General features: G+C 37.3%; 1 protein-coding gene across 2 annotated transcripts in view; it reads left to right on the top strand.

The window, feature by feature from the left end:
* The window catches only part of CadN (neural cadherin), a 494,271-nt gene that overhangs the window by 22,715 nt on the left and 452,737 nt on the right, over nt 1-18,819 (top strand). The window contains exons 10-13 of one of the 2 annotated variants that reach the window (XM_019048298.2): nt 6,052-6,242; nt 9,880-10,069; nt 10,957-11,139; nt 13,568-13,757. In XM_019048298.2, coding sequence (XP_018903843.2) covers nt 6,052-6,242; nt 9,880-10,069; nt 10,957-11,139; nt 13,568-13,757 — 754 coding nt within the window. Of the gene's footprint in view, nt 1-6,051; nt 6,243-6,364; nt 6,556-9,879; nt 10,070-10,956; nt 11,140-13,567; nt 13,758-18,819 lie in introns of both variants that reach the window. The other variant, XM_019048302.2, reaches the window with a different exon arrangement.

Genomic DNA, 18,819 nt, shown 5'->3' on the forward strand with positions numbered 1-18,819 from the left:
AATTTACAAAGAAGATAAGAATGAACCAGCTTCAATGAATGTCGATACATGAATAAAGGTTTTTTAGTGTAAGAAAACACACTATTTTGGTTTTTTAAAACAGTTCAAATGCAATTTTTTGTACAAATTTCTGCCAGGAATACATTTTTATAATAGTGCCGTTTTAGGAGATCTAAGAAAACGCCTGTGGAAGAGATTTTTTGAACTTTTGAGTCTTTCACATGACGTCCAACTTGATGATTGTTTTTGTTTATTCATGCATTTGTGACATTTTTTTTCTGTGTTTGGGGCAGCGTACACAACTACCTCCTTACTGCCTTAAAAAGCAGTTGTGAAATTTTGCTCAATTTTGCTCATTGCAGCAGTTTTTCCCTGTTTAAAGTTTTTGACCTTTAATTTTTCTTTATGATTTTGAACTTTGCTTTAACACTCAACCCTTATAGAAAACCTAGTTTTCTTTTGAGTTCGTTGGTTTTTAAATTTTTTCCTCTTTTGAAGTTTTTCGGGGGTTTTGGAGAAAAAAAAAATACTTTAATAGTTGGATTGAAGCATTTGCATGGATAATCTTTTAATGCCTGTACTAATTTTATTTATTTTGTTTTTCCTTATTTTATTTCATTATTTTTTGTGTGTATTGATTTATTTGGAATTTTTTTTTTTTGATCTCTTTTAATTTTCTAATCTCTTTTAACTGCACCACTTTCTTTTTTGTTTGAATTGCGGAAACATTTTTTAACTTCAAGGGATGTTTTCCAGTAAGTAAACTGTGATTTTCTTGAATAACACAAATTTGTAGATTTGAAAACACTATCGCACAGTACAAGTATTGAAAGACTAATGGAATTTCTTAAATGTGTGTACGTAAAAAATCTTTTCCAGTATCCTTTTCTAAGAGCAATTCAAAATCAACTCGAGTATTGTTCGCTCTTGTGAAGGAAAGTTATTGACAAGTGATAATTTGATTTCAACTCCTACCGAAAGTTGGTTTGTATCTAAGATTTGAGTTCATTGCAATTTTCATCCCAAAATATAATTGGAGAAAGAGTATGAAGAGCGTGAAAGTATTTTTAGTTACAATGGAACCAATTTAATTAGTTTGGTAACAATGAATGATGAAGGCTTGCCTTTTAATTATTCTTAAAACATAAATCCTTCCTATACATTTCTCTTGAGCTTTGGAAGGCACAAAATTTTCCTTAAAAAATGTTGCTTTGTGCATCAATTCAGTTTTGAAGTTCTGTCACTGATAATTAAGATGAAGAACTGAAAAAATATCCCCTGAGTATACGCTCGTGTATGCTTTGGGAAAGAGATACTGGAAAATATAACAACTTGCAGATTACAAAACTGCCACTGACGTGAAAAAAATCATAAGAATGTAATGTGTCGAATATTTTAGTCATAAGATTGGCCAGTCAAAGGATTTTCTGCATATTGTTCTCAAGATGAGTGGTGAATTTATGCGTTTATACAATTCATTCCTCTAATTTTAAAACAAAATTAGGATCTGCTATACGATTTATAAATGTGTGAAGTTCATAGTCCTGTCTTGAAGAGCAAATTCTATATAATTCATTAATATGCCAAGTTTACTTTTTAATATTGATCAAGATACATTAGCTTTAAAGTCTACATTGAAGTGCATCATGTATTTATTGCTCCTCTATTTTAGTCAAATCAATGGAGTGTTTGTGTAAAATAACCGTACATTTTATTCCCCACAAATTGATGTCTCAAGGATAAAAGAGAATTAAGGACTCCCTAAAATTCACTGCATTCTTTAGGGCAATATCTTCGAAAGTTTTGATCATAAAATCGTAATCTTGGATGGGAGCTAATTGTTTTTTGCTGTTAAGTAAGATCATTTGATCCCTTCCATTACCGGACTAGGAATCACACACCACGATTGAGGCGCATTTTGTTAAAAATATATCTCTAGTTCATATCTTTCCTGACGGATGCTTCATGCATAATTATACGGAAGTAGGTGGAAGCTACAGTAGGTGATACAAATGCACAGTGCAAAAAGAGGATTTCCAAACGTTGTTCACAGTGCTCGCCTTGCCTCTCGCAACATGAGATTTCTCAAGCATGGTAATGGAAGGATTAAAATACAATTCCGTAACACTTGTCCTCTCCAATCGCGAATCCTGGTCCACACAGGACTAAACTTAGTTCAGCAAAATTAGTTTTAATGAAAATAAAATTAGTTGCATTTGCGCATTTATAAACAACAACAAAAATTGTAGTACTAACAAACTGCTAAGTTTGCCTGAGTAGTTTCATGAAACTCGTGTGTGGACCAGGTCTAAGTCAAACCATGAAATTTCTATACTTAAGATTGAAGCTCAGCATCCTAATCTTGTATCTCACTGCCCGAATGTCTTCGTCACCCATGTGTTTTTTACAGTCATCGATCCTACAGATTCTATGGCTACATGAATTTCTCTGACAGATTTTGGCTGCGACACATAATACAGATAAACTTTGGTACATTCTTCCCAAAGAGAATGAGAAACAATTGTAATGTCTATGTCCATCAGAAATTAGTTGCTTCTTTAGGATCATTCACTCTCATTTTAAAACTTTAATTTTAATTTAAAAAATTCATTGGAATTGTTTTTTCCCACTAGACAGTATGGACCCACCACCATTCCAACATCCTGTTTAACGGCTTTTGCGTCTGAATTTGTGGTTTTTTCCTCCTGTTTCATGCTCTAAAGAAGCATATCAGAAAATATTTTACTGATGCTCAAGTCTTAAATATATGTGAATAGAGGTCTTATCTAATGTGTCAAACATTTACCTACGTTTGCTCATCAAAAGAAATCATGCCAAAGTTTACCTGTACTTTTGTCGAAGGATGCACTCTACACAGTACAATCTTTTCCCTAAATACTTCTCAAAAACAATCTGTTTGTTTTCTCCGTAGGTAACTTATTAGTTTTTTTCTCATCACATAGAGATCCCTTGAGAATGTAATCTTTCTCAGCTAGAGTTTTGTCCTGTAATTAAATACAGGGTAATCTGTCTCATTGTATTGTACTCCTAATAGTGTGAATTCTCAAATCTTTGCATCTCTGTAACTAGGATGTGGATTTAAGCTAACTTTTCAGCTGTAAATAATGCTTTCAATTTTGAAGTAAAAAAAAATGTATTTCAACCGAATCTCCATGCAAGTAATAGATGAGCCTTGGATACGCTTGCTTTTTGAACTAAAATGAAAAGATCATATGATACAGTCTTGAGCCAATTTTTTTTTGTAAACAATTTAAAGTAATAAATATGAGCAGACATTTAACGAATAGTGGGGAGTACATTTGTCTGGTTCAGGATCTAGACCAGTCAAGTGGCCATTTAACCAACATACGCATCATGCAGATGCACTTTTAGCCCTTTACTTCAATTGTCTTGAATCCTGCTGCTATTCTTCAACCATGAACCACAGAGGCAGTAGAGAAATTTAAAATATTTTACTTATTTTTCCATTTAAGAGTCGGTAAGAAAGAATCTTGTACATCATTCTTTCAAGAATTTTACTCTGAAAGACTGCAGTTCCAATAAAACTGGCACACTCCAAAGAAAAAGCATCTCGATAGTAAAGCTGCAAAAATGCGTATCTCGGTTTGCGGCACTTTAGACTTCTCGTCATAATTTATTTTTCAAATAGGAATATACTTAACATCATTACATGAAGATTCCCCTAATTTTTTTCCTCTAAGTGAAGTATGTTTTGTGAAAATTGCAAGTAATATCGTTTTTTTTTTGTCCTGTGATGTAATAAGATGGGATTGGTGATTTTGAGACACCGCAAAATGAGATATACGTCTCTGCAATTTTATCATCGATCCGTGTTGTGATTATTATTGGAATTAGCTGTTTTTAGTTCATCGTTCACATCCTGTCCTAGTCTGAAGATAAGTTGAGTAGAGCAAGCACAGAAATATGAAGATACGAGGGACGTTCAGTAAGTAAGTATCCCCCCTCTCTAAAATCAATAGGAATGAACCAATTTTTTAAAACTTGGGCTCAAAATCTTCCTTAGGATATACTGAGTTCAACCAAACAAACGGCAACAAAATCGGACTATGTGCGGCCGAACGCGAGCCGTTTGAACGCGCCGAGGTGCACGCCGCTTCCGCCGAATCCGCGGAGATTTGAAGTCCGCGACAAGAGAAGAGCTTCTCCGCCAACGCTTCAGTCGTTCATCACTGACGAAAAATCAAAGAAGTTTTTGTAAAATAGGGAGCTTACCTAACCTCTCCACATAACCAGCTCGATCCAAGCAGGTCTGATACTGATTGTGAGACTAAGAGAACAGCTTTTGGATACCACGCGTGTAGAAGTCTTTCAACTGGCTGGGGATGAAAGTGTTGACGGCTTGTTTGACCTCTTCCACTGATTCAAAATGAACTCCCCCGAGTTCAGATTTCAGAAAAGGGAATGAATGGTGGTCTGTGTTGCCATTTATTACTGTATCTAAAATCTGAACTCTGGGGAGTTCATTTTGAATCAGTGGAAGAGGTCAAACAAGCCGTCAACACTTTCATCCCCAGCCAGTTGAAAGACCTCTACACACTTGGTATCCAAAAGCTGTTCTCTTAGTCTCACAATCAGTATCAGACCTGCTTGGATCGAGCTGGTTATGTGGAGAGGTGAGGTAAGCCTACCTATTTTACAAAAACTTCTTTGATTTTTCGTCAGTGATGAACGACTGAAGCGTTGACGGAGAAGCTCTTCTCTTGTCGCGGACTTCAAATCTCCGCGGATTCGGCGGGAGCGGCGTGCACCTCGGCGCGTTCAAACGGCTCGCGTTCGGCCGCACATGGTCCGATTTTGTTGCCGTTTATTTGGTTGAACTCAGTATATCCTAAGGAAGATTTTGAGCCCAAGTTTTAAAAAATTGGTTCATTCCTATTGATTTTAGAGAGGGGGGATACTTACTTATTGAACGCCCCTCGTACCTGTGCTTCAGGTACCTATTTATTTATAAATTTATTTATAAACGGATTTAATTAAAAGCAGCCCGACTACATCAGATGTTGGCTAATTAACCACCATTCTGACTTGAAATTCTGGGAGAATACTCTTTAAAACCATGGGGAAATGTGTAGAAATTTTAAAATCAGTTCATTTATGCCTCAATTTTTGTTCGGTTTTTCCCAGCCAATATATTCAATCTTTCTAACACCTTTGTACCTGTTTACCAGTCACTTATGCTGTCTCGCTCCCTTCAAAGCTTGTAGGCAATTTACTTCTGTTTATCTGTGTAGGTTGACTTTTGTGTGTTTTTTCTAAGTATTTTGATAAGTTGGTGCTTACTTTCATCTTAGATCTATTTGAAGTTTTGTAAACATTCGTGTCTGTTTAATAACATGTTTTGCCTAAACTTTTTCAGCTATAACTGTAAAATTTTGTAACCAATGAAACATTGAATACAAATGATCAGCAAAATATATTTGCATGACTTCTCACAAAGATGAATACAACTTCAGCGTTTATTTTTAGGAAGAGGTTCGAATGAATGAGGTTCATGTTACCATGAGAGATGATGACCTGTTTCAAAGTTTATCCTAATTTTCAAGTGATAATTTTATCTTTGTTAACTAATTCGCTCAGTGTTTTTGATAACAATTTCGGAAATCATTTATGGACATATTATTTTTAATGGTAGCCGCCACTTCTGGATAATTTAGAAATTCGACATCCAAGACTTGGTTAATTCCATACGTATCAACTCTTAAAGGCAAAATGTGTTGTGCACAGACAAGAACGTCCCTCATTGAGCCCTTTTTGACTGCAGTATTATGTAATCCCCACCATTAGTTTTTCAACCTACTCTGTACTGTGCTAAAGTAGGTCTTTGCCTACCCTCGCTCTAGTTGACATCTATCTATACCCTTTTCCACTTAAAATGGTCAGAGTATGTAGTCAATGGAAAAAATTCACAAGAGAACTGAGATCTGTCAGAGTGATGAGTTTGTTTGTTTGTTTTTGCGTTTGTTTATTTATTTTGTTTGAGTTCACGTTTGCCCATCCCTGTTATACTAGCGGGAGAAGTACCGGCTCCGAGTGAGAGCGTCAGATAAGGGCGATCCGATTACATCTGCAGATGTGGACGTAGAATTAGATGTTGTCGATCGGAACAACAAGCCTCCTCATTGGGACCATGCTGTGTACGGCCCCATGCTCATCAAAGAAAATGTCACAGTGGGCACAATCGTGAGCACGGTTAAAGCAAGGTTGGTATCCGAATTGAATCTCTTAGCGACCCTGCCCTCTCCGATCCTCTCTCGAACTAACAAGACTAACCGAAACTGATCTTCCGAATTTTTGTTTTCAATCGTGTTTTTTTCGACTCTAGCGCGAGACATACAAGTTGGAGGCGACTGCGCAGGACAAAGGTAACCCACCTTTGGTGCGGTCCGTCGAGGTACAGATTGACGTTGTTGACCGGGCCAACAACCCACCTGTTTGGGATCATGTCGTTTATGGGCCAATTTACATTAAAGAGAACATGGCTGTTGGGGCCAAGGTTATATCCATTAAAGCCAGGTCTGTCTTCTTTGACTTTTCCATGTGGTTTTTATACATTTTTTTTTTTTTATTTTTTGCCTTGTGCCTCCATTTTTGTTTTTGTCTTGAACTGAGTTTTGCACGGCACAAGAAAAGCAAAGTGACGTTTTGACATCTTGCTTGATCACCCTCATTCCAGCCCCTCCGTGAAGGTGTGATGGCTGTAGCTCTTTCTAACGTTTTCTCTTTGTCAGCCAATCATCTGTTTTTGTTTTTTCCTCATTTTCTCAGTCCCTTACTAACATCACTAATCCCTCTCTCCCTCTTCCAAGTTCTCCTGTTTTCCAATCTATCCAGAGATAGGGATCAAGATTTTGATGGAAACATTCCTGTCATTCAATCATTTGTTTTCAGTCGATTACTTTTTAATTTTTAGTATTAATGTCCCTCTTCTTCTTTTAGAATTAGGTACCTAATTGAAGAGTTAAAGTTGAATTGTTTAGACTACTCTCCTCAATTTGTTTGCGATAGATTCTAGATAAACTGATCAGAAGCATGAACCAACAAAGTAGAAATTTCTTTACCTATCTAGAAGAAATACAAATATTAGACATTATCATTGATGTTTCTCTGTAAATGGGAAGTCAGCAGCAAAAATTTCAGAACTACAAGCAGATCACTTAATGCATGGGACAAAACTAAACTGAAAATTCATAGTTGGTTTGAATTTTTACTGTCGAACTTCAATAATAACTCGGTGCTGGAGGAAAGCAATGAAAAATTTGAGCCTTTAAAGTTTAGAGTTAACGAGATAAGGAGATGAAAAATTCGAGTTAGGTACTGAGGCTGACTCCGGAAGGATGCTGGTTTATTATGGAAATCTAAGAGCAAGGAAAAATTTCACCCTAAAAAAATTAGTTACTCTGTTTTGCTTTACATTGCGCACTTATTTCCCATCCGTTATTGGACAGTCAAACTGATTACTGGCGGCCACTGATTGCCCGCAGCTGTTGCAAATTTGATATTTATCTTGAAAATAATGAAGCATCCTGCAAGTTTCAGCTTCTGTCTGAGGTAACGCTATGAGATGCAAAGTATTACTGTAAGTTATTGAGGTAATTTGCCATCCTTTGGACGTTATAAAGGCAAAGTTGAGTCTGAAATTCCTTTGAGTTTACGGAACTTTTTCGAAGTATCAAGGTTTTTAGCCTTGAATGGAAAGGAATGGATGTTTTTTTGAGTTATTAAGTTTTTTTACTGATGAGGTTCGACTGTACTAAAATTATCGTCCAATTGCCCTCTGATTTGGTCAGCAAATCCAAATCTGTGAGATGATTCAGGATTCATTCCATCGTGCTATTTATCTCATCATTAATCATTCATCCTATGGTGGTGTTGGTAGCACTTACGCCAAATGTGTGATTTTTTTGGAATTCACTTTCATCAACAACATTCTAATCAAACTTTACCAACAATTTTCGTGTGCAAATCCTCCCATCCGAGCTTTCCACATTCTGAAGCTTACTTTGAACTCTCATAAGATAAGAACTCATAAGAACTCTCAAAAGGAAGTCGTTGATTTTCTGAGTTGCTCAATACTCAGAAAAGCAATGAGTTTATTTTTTTTATGAAATTATTAACTCGTAAAATCATGTGAGTATGTAATGCGTTTATTTGTAGTTTCAAAATAAATGCATACTTTCCTATATGCCTTCATATAATATATAACAGTTATAAAAATGAAAAATAGTGATGCTCTTTACGAGAACAGACTTATCCTTGTTGACGAGCCTTAATTTATCAAATTTTTTTGGAACAACTATATTTTGAGGCAAGATACTCTTTGTTTTTTACTTCGACAGTATCATCAGATTTTAAGCCAAGTTTTGTTTTTCGGCAATTTTTTTTGTTTTTCCTGAACTTCAATTATTAATTTTTTGCGATCACCTCTCTGTTTTCTCACGATTTTTCTTCATTTTTAAACAGTTGAGAATGCATTACCGGAAATTTTGCCGTTTTTTGTTTTGATTCTATAGAGAATCAATTTTTTCCTCACTCTGAAAGTTACCTATTTTTATGGCATGAAATTCCGCTCTTTTTTTGGAGGAAAGCAATTACACTATCAGTGTATAGTTTTTAATTTTGTTTTTTGCAATATTTTGCTCGATTTTTGTGTCTGGATAATTTTATCACAGCTAGTATATCTGTTCGGTAGGCCTTAGGGTTCAATTTCGTCGCTTGGCTGACAAAAAGACGTAACTTAACTTGGATATGAGCTCAGGATAGCATTGAGTCGTATGAGCAACTGGGCTCATCGGGAAATGTAGTTACGTCCAAACGTCAGGAAGGCGTCGAATAGACTTTTTGCATGACCTGCATCACAGTGTTTTTGATTTTTTGTACTTCCTCCCCCTGTCACGAAATTGCCGTAAAATTTGTGCAAAGATGCACCTACTCTAATGTAAAATAACACCGTCTATCATGAATTGAATGATTTTTCCACAGTCTTTTCTGATTTTAGAAAATATGAACTGCACAGAAGTTGTGCAAAATTATTCCAATCGTGAACACAGAAATTTTATCGTCAACTTGAAAAATCACGATTCATAAAGACCATGCCATGAATCAGTGCACAGAGATTTTTCATTGACAGTTGTGGCTTTTTTACTTAAAAAAATTAACCCAAAAGAGTGAAAGCTTTTTATCGGCAATTTTGGAACACATAGAGCTGGATGCTTTTTTGATTTTTGGTCTGGGCACTCGATGTTAATTTTACCTCTTTTTTTGCATCAATTTTTTAAAATTTGATTTTTGATGTTTTAACTGATCCAACAATATCCATCGTTGACTTAAGATTTTATAGATCAAAGAAACTAGTTATCTTATTGTTTCTCATGAAACAGTAACTGTTTTATCTGTTCCTTAAATATTTTAGTTTCTTCAGTACTCATCAGATATATACACGTTCTTTTTTAAAATTATTTAGCCCTATAAAATACCGAAAGATTAAAAGGAATTAGTCAGCTAGCAGAATAGACGCATTGGCAAGATTTTTTTATATCCACCAAAAATCACCAGAACACTCAAAAAGAAGATGAATTATGTTTTCTTTTTCTTTTGCTCCCCCTTTTCATACCATTTGGAAAGGTAAATCATCTTCCCCCCCCCCCCCCTTTATATTGTGTAATTTAATTTACATATTTTTTTTTAATTTCTTATTTAATTTAAGGATAAGATAAGTACTAAATTAATGAAATCTTAGCTTTTGAATAAAATAAAACTCCTTTTTATTTTATTACATCTTATCATTTATCCGACTCCTTTTTGAGTGCAATGTTAAAACCGAGTTTGTTTTTTCCATAGCTCCGGTATCAAGGAGAATCCAGTTGTTTTCTACCGGCTGATGCCTGGATCCACGGCGCAAACAAATAAGTACCACACGTTTTATCTGCAACAACGAGGAGAGGATGGCTATACATGGGCGGATATCAAAGTGAACCATCCCCTCGACTATGAGACTATCAAGGAATACAATCTAACGGTCCGAGTTGAGGTATGTATGATTAATCAGCTCTCTAGATACTGTCTTATGTACTTAAATTGATCTTTCTCTCACAATTTATAAGAAAAATCCTCAGGATTACTTTCTAACCTTTGCAAATAGTAAAAATTGACGTTCTACTTTATTTTCACAGAAGCTGGTTTTCCATTTATGTGCCGTTCATAAATTTTTTTAAACATTTTAAAAATGTATGAGTTCATTTATTTATGAAGGTCATTAGACTGAGTCAAAGGCATTACATTAAACTTTTAACCCCTTCATTACCATGAACACAGCATTTGCGTCCAGCGAAACTGTATTCTTCTCTCAGCGTCCCCCATTACTCATCAGAATTCACTCCAACATATTCTTATTTCTACCTCTACTGGTCGAGGAGGATCTGAATTAAAATTTTACTGACTTTCTGAGTAAGTGCGCTTCAATTGGTATGCTAATTTCATTGGTTGAACAAAAACTAATCTCCGTTGTGGAGCATGCCCTCACCGAATCTAGCCTAGTAAATACCAGTGAGAGTGAAGTAAGGAAAAGAAAAGAATGTGCTGATTACAAGGATTAATTTTATTTCGGAGGCAGTTTAATCATTTTTTTAATCGCAAGATCACTTTTCACTAATCCAGTGGTGATTCTTGAAAGTTGGAATTACTGTTTGTTTATATGTGTTTATAATTCAATCGATTCTCGGTCGAAAATCGATATTTTTAATGGATTTGAATGGAGGAGCAACAGTGTTGCCAACATGTAAAATTGCCACTACACTCATCTAGAGCTCACCGATTTTGATTTAAGTTCTTCATGCGAATTTATTTTCTGCAGGCTTGTGTCAGCAATATTGAATGAGCGGTTGAAAAATTTGTTACTTTTTTTTGCTTTCTTTCTAGAATAACGGTGCGCAACAGCTAGCTTCGGAAGCTACGGTGTATATCGTTCTAGAAGATGTTAACGACGAAATACCCCTATTCACTGAACGGGAACAAGAAACTGTCCTTGAAGGTGAACCAATCGGAACCAAAGTGACGCAAGTAAATGCCATCGATAAAGACGGGACGAGTCCTAATAATCAAGTAAGTCTTATTCTCAATTAGATTAGATACATTTGTATGCACCATATTCATTATGGTGAATGGCTTAAGAAATCTTTGTCATCTTGGAGTAATGGATCACAACTCTACAATATATGTTTCCTCATTGAAGTTTCATGTACAATATGATAGACACATCGAAACATTCCAAATTCAATTCATGAGCTAGAAAACAAAGGTTTTTGTCTTCTAAGTTAATTCACACTTCCCGTTCACAAGAAAAAGAAAAAAACAGAGTCTACGAATGTCAAATTAAGCTTTGAACGAATTTGAAAGCATAGTCCTGGAGGATGGTCAACATACAGAAAGTTGCGAACAATACAAGTACAAACAGCAACAATGTGCAGAAAAAGGCTGATACCAGGTTGTCGAAGAAGGTGTTGGAGTGGGTTCCCCCAGGTAGGCGACGGAGAGGGCGTCCAGCCAAACGGTGGGTAGAGGGCATCCGTGAAGAGATGGAGAGATGCCAGCTGCCGGAGGATCTCTACCATGACAGATTCCTGTGGAGAGTAGGCGTTGGAGAGCGCCCGAGCGCGCCGTAAAAGCGGCTTATACATACATACGAATTAAGGTATTTTAGATGAATGAAGTTTACTGTGTTCAAATTTTGCTTTTGACAAGATCGAAGATACCTTGCATCAAAAGAAGAAGGAAATGTGAAACATAGCTCTAGTTATTTGCCTAATTGATTTGAATGCCCAATTTGGTATACATTAATCTTGTTTTTTTTTTTTTTTTTTGCAAGTAGAAGTTTTAATTTAGGTACTATTTATTATTAATATAAACCAAGCATGTTCATTTCTTACACATGAGATAATATAGGAAGTTTTCGATATGTTTTACGCAATCAGCGTGAAATTTTGATGAGGAAACATGTGCTGTAATGCTTAAGGTGATGCGATGGACGCCATATTTTGTGTCAGAACGACGTGCGATATATCGCATCGATTGGCTCTATTTTTTCAGCTACTAATAATTTTTCTCGAATTTTGAGATCGCAATTCTGTTTTCAGGAGACTAAAGCACTCACTTACCAATTTTACAAACAAATTCAACGTATAAAGGTGTGGTTTTTTTAGAGAGAAAACATCGCATTCGATACCGATATCGAATCTGTACTCGAATGCGACATTTTCTCTCTAAAAAAACCACGCCTTTATGACGTTGAATTTCATTGTTAAAATTGGTGAGTGCTTTAGTCTCCTGCCAACAGAATTGCGATCTCAAAATTGGAGAAAAATGACGAGTAGCTGAAAAAATGGAACCAATTGATGCGATATATCGCATGCCGTTCTGACACAAAATATGGTGTCCATCGAATCACCTTAATTTCTTATCTAGTCTAGTGATCGCTCATAGTGCCCGGGTATGCACTTTTCTTTATACGACTCTGCTCCTTTGATGCAAGTTTCCTATACCCACACTGTATCATATGCTGATTGTACCTAAAAATTGGACCTTGATCCCAAGAAATAAGGAGTTAAGGTGTTTCAAAGGACGCCATTTGTTGTGACAAAACGACACGTGATGTATCACATCGATTGCTTCCATTTTTTCAGCCATTCGTCATTTTTCTCGAATTTTGAGATGGCATTTCTGTCGTCAAAAGACTAAAGAATTCTTACCAATTTTGCCAAACAATTCAACCTAATATAGGCATGGTGTTTTTAGAGAGAAAATATAGCATTCGAGTGCAGTTTTGATATCAGTATCGAATGCGATTTTTTTCCTCTAAAACTTTATTAAGTTGAATTTGATTGTCAAAATTGGTAAGTAAATTCTTTAGTCTCCTGACAACAGAAGTGCGATCTCAAAATTCGAAAAAAATGATAAGTAGCTGAGAAAATGGAACTAATCGATGCGAAGTATAGCATGTCGGTCTGACACAAAGTACATATAGCGTTCATCGAATCACCTTAGCAGCAGCTAGCAGGACGTAGCATCTAAGTAGTTGATGCAGCTATGATTTTTGTTGTATCTGGACTCAAAATTTACTGCTTCATCATTAAAACTAACGTTCCTAAAAATTGTCCGCCGAACCTAAAAAATATGGAAGATTCTGTATTCCTGTACTGCTGTGCTCAGGAAGTATGCCGCATAAACCATTGAACCTAGCAAGTTTCATTTGACAAATCATGAATTTTCAGGAAAATTTGTAAATATTTTTCCTCAGACTTTTTAGCGATTTTTGTTGGTAATTTGATCCAGTGTCTGAAAATGTCAAGGAAGAGTATTTACAACTTTCTTCAAAATGAAGTATTTTCTTAAAGGGACTTTGGCAACATTCGAATGCTCATTCAGCATTTTTTCTCAGTTTAGAAATTTAAAAAAGTTAGTTCTAGTCTGATAATTGTTCTATTTTCATTTCATTTGACCACTATTTGACAATTGGTTTTCCTGTTTGTTCCAGACGTTTTACTATGTTGTCGATTCCCCGCGGAATGAAGGCAAAGACTATTTCGAAATTAATATGCAATCGGGCGAGATTTATACAAAAGTCGTGTTCGATCGTGAAAAGCAAGGCGCGTACGCGTTAGAAGTCGAAGCCAGGGACGGAGCCCCTTCAGCAAGACCAAACAGCAATGGAAAGCCCAATTCAGGTAAGAAAAATTTCAGCTCTCAACTTTTTATGGTACACCGTGAATGAAAGGGTTGGATGATTATGATTCAGCTAACCCAAATTGATATTGCACTCAAACTTATTACACTTCTTATCGGAGTACACCTCCAGTTAGTTTGCCATACAGTAGTAATGAGTTTGTGTGCAACTTCAATTTGACTTAACTGAATCATTGCAGTGTATTGCGAGTAACCTTATCAGCAGAAGGAAGAGAAAAGTCTTACTTTTGACAAGCTCCTTTCCACACCACCTTAGGAGAGCCCAATCAGACAGAGGATTCGGTGCTGCTCCTGGAGGTAGAGCTTTCGGCGCGTTTTTTTTAACGTGGTATCGCCAAGAGCCCTAATCCACGGGGGGAGGGGGGGGAGAAAACAAAATAAAACACTTACCAACGAAGACGCAGCTTCCTCTGTCATTTCACCATGCGGTTTTTCATATGCGCAGAAGACGAAAGTAGTGCCCTCCGCAATTATTTAAGGAAAATAAATAAAACGGTATATTACCTTTGGTAGCGGGAACATCCAGCAGCAGCAGCACCTGCAACAGAGAATAAAAAAAGAAAAAAAAAGAAAAGAAAAGAAAAAAAAAGAAAAAAAAACCGACGATCCCGGTACGACGGTGTGCGACGATCCTGGTACGATGGTGTCCGACGATCCTGGTACGACGGTGTCCGACGATCCTGGTACGACGGTGTCCACCAGCAGCAGCCGCCCCCAACCCCGGCTTCCAGGTTCCTTTCCCACCTCCTCCCTTTTTTTTTTTTTTTTTTTTTTTTTTTCCCGTTCGTGGCTTGCTGAGATCCTCCGGGGCGTAACGCCTCGGAGTCCGCCGTCGCCGGCAGGGGCGCCCGTCTGGACCCCATAAGGGTCCGTTGGGCGCCCCCACCCCCGACCCCCCGCGAGGGGGGTCAAAAAGCCCCCCCTTGCGGGGGGGCAAAGTGACCCCCCTCGCGGGGGGTCGGGGGCAGGGGCACCCAACGGACCCTCGGGGTCCAGACGGGCGCCCCTGCCGGCGACGGCGGACCCCGGGACGTAACGCCCCGGAGGATCTCAGCAAGCCAGTCGCAGGAAAAAAAAAAAAAAAAAAAAAAAACCTAATCCTCCCCCCGTGATCCTACTCCGCGACCCCAACCCCCTAGGAAACCCTATTCCGCGATCCTACACAAACCCCACGGATATCCCCCCTCTCCCCGGGAACCCCCATGGGAAACCCTACTCCGCGAACCTGCGCCCAACCCCACGGACCCCCCTCTCCCTGGGAACCCCGTGGGAAACCTTACTCCGCGATCTTTCCCAACCCAACGAACCCCCCTTTCCCAGGGGACCTCCCCCTTCAGCGAACCTTCCCCCCCCTCCCGGCCCGATTCTTCGTTCCCGCCCTGAAACAAACAAAATAATCAAGAATTATTAGTATGATTTGCCAGTTAATATGAGACAACACAGGTTTCAAACTAAACTTCTACTAAGTCCCCTATCATAGTTTCGATTAAGTTTTGTCCGTAACATTCCCCTCCTGCAAAATTTTACTGGAAGTTCTCTAACTTCCACTGGACTTCTTCCATTCTGGAACTTTTTAATATTAATTATTTCCTCGATTTCGGATATGATTTTGCATTATGCTGATGTGTGCGATTATTGTGCGTGTTTTGATTATTCTTTAATGCGCATAAAGGAACTGATTTTCTTGGCTCATCTGCAAAACTACCATTTGCATAGGAAAATTCATATCATCCATGTTGTTTCTGCACTGAACCAAAAAAGTCACTTACTTTCGACATAATGCAGCTTAATTACTATTAGCAGAATGCAAAATTACCTACTTCGCACAAAGAATTACTTGCGGAACTGCAAATCAAAAATACTTCTCCAATTGACGGACGATATATAACTTAAAGATATTACGTAACAAATAAAAATTTTGGAGGGCACTACTTCCATCTTCAGTGACACATTCCACAAGGCATCTTCTTCGTTTATTGCCAACCTGAAACAAACAAGGAAATAAAAAAAAAATGATTAGTCTGAACTTAACCTAATTTAAAAATTGTAGTTAGAAACTACTTGAGTTTACTCTAAATCAACCTCTCTAAGCTGATATTTCAAAGGACTCTCATAAAAAAACTATTAATTATTTAGAAAAATTCATTTTTCTGTAATCGTCAACGCAGGAAAGTTGTTTTGGATGCTTTTTGTCAATTTTCTGAATCTTTAAAATTCTAAAACAGAAAATGATTTGCCATTTCTAATTATTAATCTTAAATATAGAGTCTCAGGAGAAAGTTAATATGAGACAATGTGTGGGAGGAGGAGGGGGAGAAGCGTTCAAAGACCACGCTCTGAACTGGACGCTGGATGCTGAACTTGTTTTCACCCCGCAAGTTTAATTCTTGCCAACCTGAAAAAAAAAATAAAAAACTGAGAGTTAGTGCGAGGTGTAAGAAAAAGGCAAAATGAAATATAATAATGTCACACAGATGCTCTAAAAAAAAATACAAAGAATTAACATGAGACGTTCAGGAGAAAAAAAGGAGAAGAAAAGAACAGCAAAATGAAGCAAACAAAAACAATTTTCCCCGTGGTAGTTTCTCATCAACCTGAAAAAAAGCAAAGAATTAACATGAGGTGTACAGGAGAAAAAATAAATAAATATAAGATCAGAACAGCAAAATGAAACCAACTAAAACAATTTTGACTGTGCTAGTCTCAACAACCTAAAAAAAAATAAACTGCAAAGAATCAGCAAGAGAAATACAGGAGAAAAAAAGGAAAAGGAAAGAAAACAGCAAAATGAAATGCACTGAAGTCACAAGCAGGATGCTGGGAACTTTTCCCCCTGTGTTTGAAGTATATAAAGTATTCAAAACATAAACAACACTGCACACATACAGTATTTAAAACATGAAGAATCCAAGAAAATTTTTGACTGTAAAATAAGGATAAAAACCGATTGATTCTTGCCTTTTCAAAAAACAAAAAAACCCCAAAGAAATAAAAAATAAAAAAAAAAAACAAAAAAAAACTGTCTCCTTTTTTCTTATATGTAAAAAAAAAAATTGGTGAAGAACTGAGACAAAAAATGATATAACTTTCTTACTCTCCTTGTTTCTTGCCCATAAAACAAGAAAAAAAAATGCTTAGAAAAAAATTAGGAGGCGGCTTAGGAGAAAAATTAATTTGAACTATTCTGAAAGCTGGATTTAAAATTTAAAGTATTAGATAGTATATGAATATATATAAGGTGCACTTACATGTACGATGATTAAATACTATCACTTTCATCTAAATGATGAGATTCCAAATTCTAACTTGACTTTTTTTTTATTTTTTTTTTTTATAAATCATTCTTGACTGTAGCACTGACTATAATATTGTACAACTGTACCACTGTAGCAACGCATTAATAATTTTTTTTTTCTTCACCAGAAACATATTTATTCTTCATACATTATCACCATTATTGAACTGCTCCACTGTTGCACTGCACCACTAATAACTGTACCACCGATGCACTACACTAACAACCCTTTGACCCTCTGACCCACTGACTCTTTATCCCACTGAACCAAATTGACCACTAAACCGGCACTGACTAAACTTTAGCACGGGGGGTTTTCTTTTATAATCTTTCCTCTTAATGACCTGCCAGCCCCCACGACCAACCCTCCTCTTCCTGACCCCCTATCCAGTGGGATATCTACGTGGAACTCCATCTATTGTTTGTCAGCGGCAAAAAACCCGAAGTTGAGGAACAAAACAAGGCTTTCATGCCGTCGCTCCTCTGACGTAATGGCGTATCTCTATTTCCATATGAGCCCCAGGGAGTATGGTTTTATATGTAAGATGGGGCTCACGTGTAAATTGAGATACGCCTTTACGTCGGAGGAACGACGATTTGTCAACAACATTAGGCAGGTGTGCGTAAGGGACCGCTCTTTTGTTTCTCTTGAGGTCAAAGTCCACTACGTGTGTGAAACAATGAGGGATGGTAAACTTTCGTAAAAAGGAAATAGTGGGAAAATCCGTATCAGTGTTCCAACGAAAAACATTAATTTAAAATAAGGGGTGGCGGGGGCGGAAAAGGAAGAGAACTCATTAATGAACCTTGAAAGCGATTCATAGAATTTGAGTTAAACGGCGACGCCGCGCGCCGCATTATAAAGAAAAGTGATAAAAAAACGAAGGGATTATATGATTCCTTCTAGAACTTAGTTGAAAGTACAATTTTAAATGCACTCTTCAACACCTTGGTTTGTTTAGCACCTGTCGCAAGAGTGATGTTTTGAAAACAAGAGCGTTCACTTACGCGTTATTTGCCGTATGCCGTTGATCTACAGAGACTGGGGGAGGGGGGAGGGGGATGTTTCAACTTCAACGAAGTTCTCACGTAGACGGACTTGTTATTTCATGGGAATTACAATGCGCGGAAGAGCTTACTTTCAGGGGAATTAAAAACCCGTAACCACCGCAGGGCGTTTTCATACTATAAGGAACTGTGTTTCGCGCAAATCCTATGCATTTAGGTCGTTTTGACACAAATCATCAAAATGTTCCTTGAAATTCAGTGCGATTATGCAGGATGAGTGAGGAAAATTCAGAGAAAATTTAAATATAAACTTTTAGTCGGTTTTTTTCCAAAAAAATAAGACATGAGCAAAGATTTAGAAGGTCTTAACGCATCTCTCAACTGTAGCCACCATTTTTCTGCAAATTCCAAGAGAAAACATCGCGAATTCCTCAGAAATTTCACATTGTATCGAGCCTAAATGCTTATACAGTGTTTTTACCCACCACGTTGGTACACAATATTGCTTATGCAGAGGAGCAGGAATTCGCGAGGGAGGGATCGTCTTCTTCAGATGTAACTATCTCAATTTTCAGTTGAGCCCTGTGCTCCGTATATCTCTATACACTTCGGAGCTCGTGTGAAAATAGAGATACGCCCTCAAGTCACAGGAGCGACGATATCTCTGTATCTTTCGCTTGACTCCCCGCGCCCTCTTGAGCGTCTTTTTGCGAGCCTTTGTTCCGGGCCTTTTGTGGCGA

This window comes from Bemisia tabaci, chromosome 5 (genome assembly GCF_918797505.1).
Source record: "Bemisia tabaci chromosome 5, PGI_BMITA_v3".
Lineage (NCBI taxonomy): Eukaryota > Metazoa > Arthropoda > Insecta > Hemiptera > Aleyrodidae > Bemisia > Bemisia tabaci.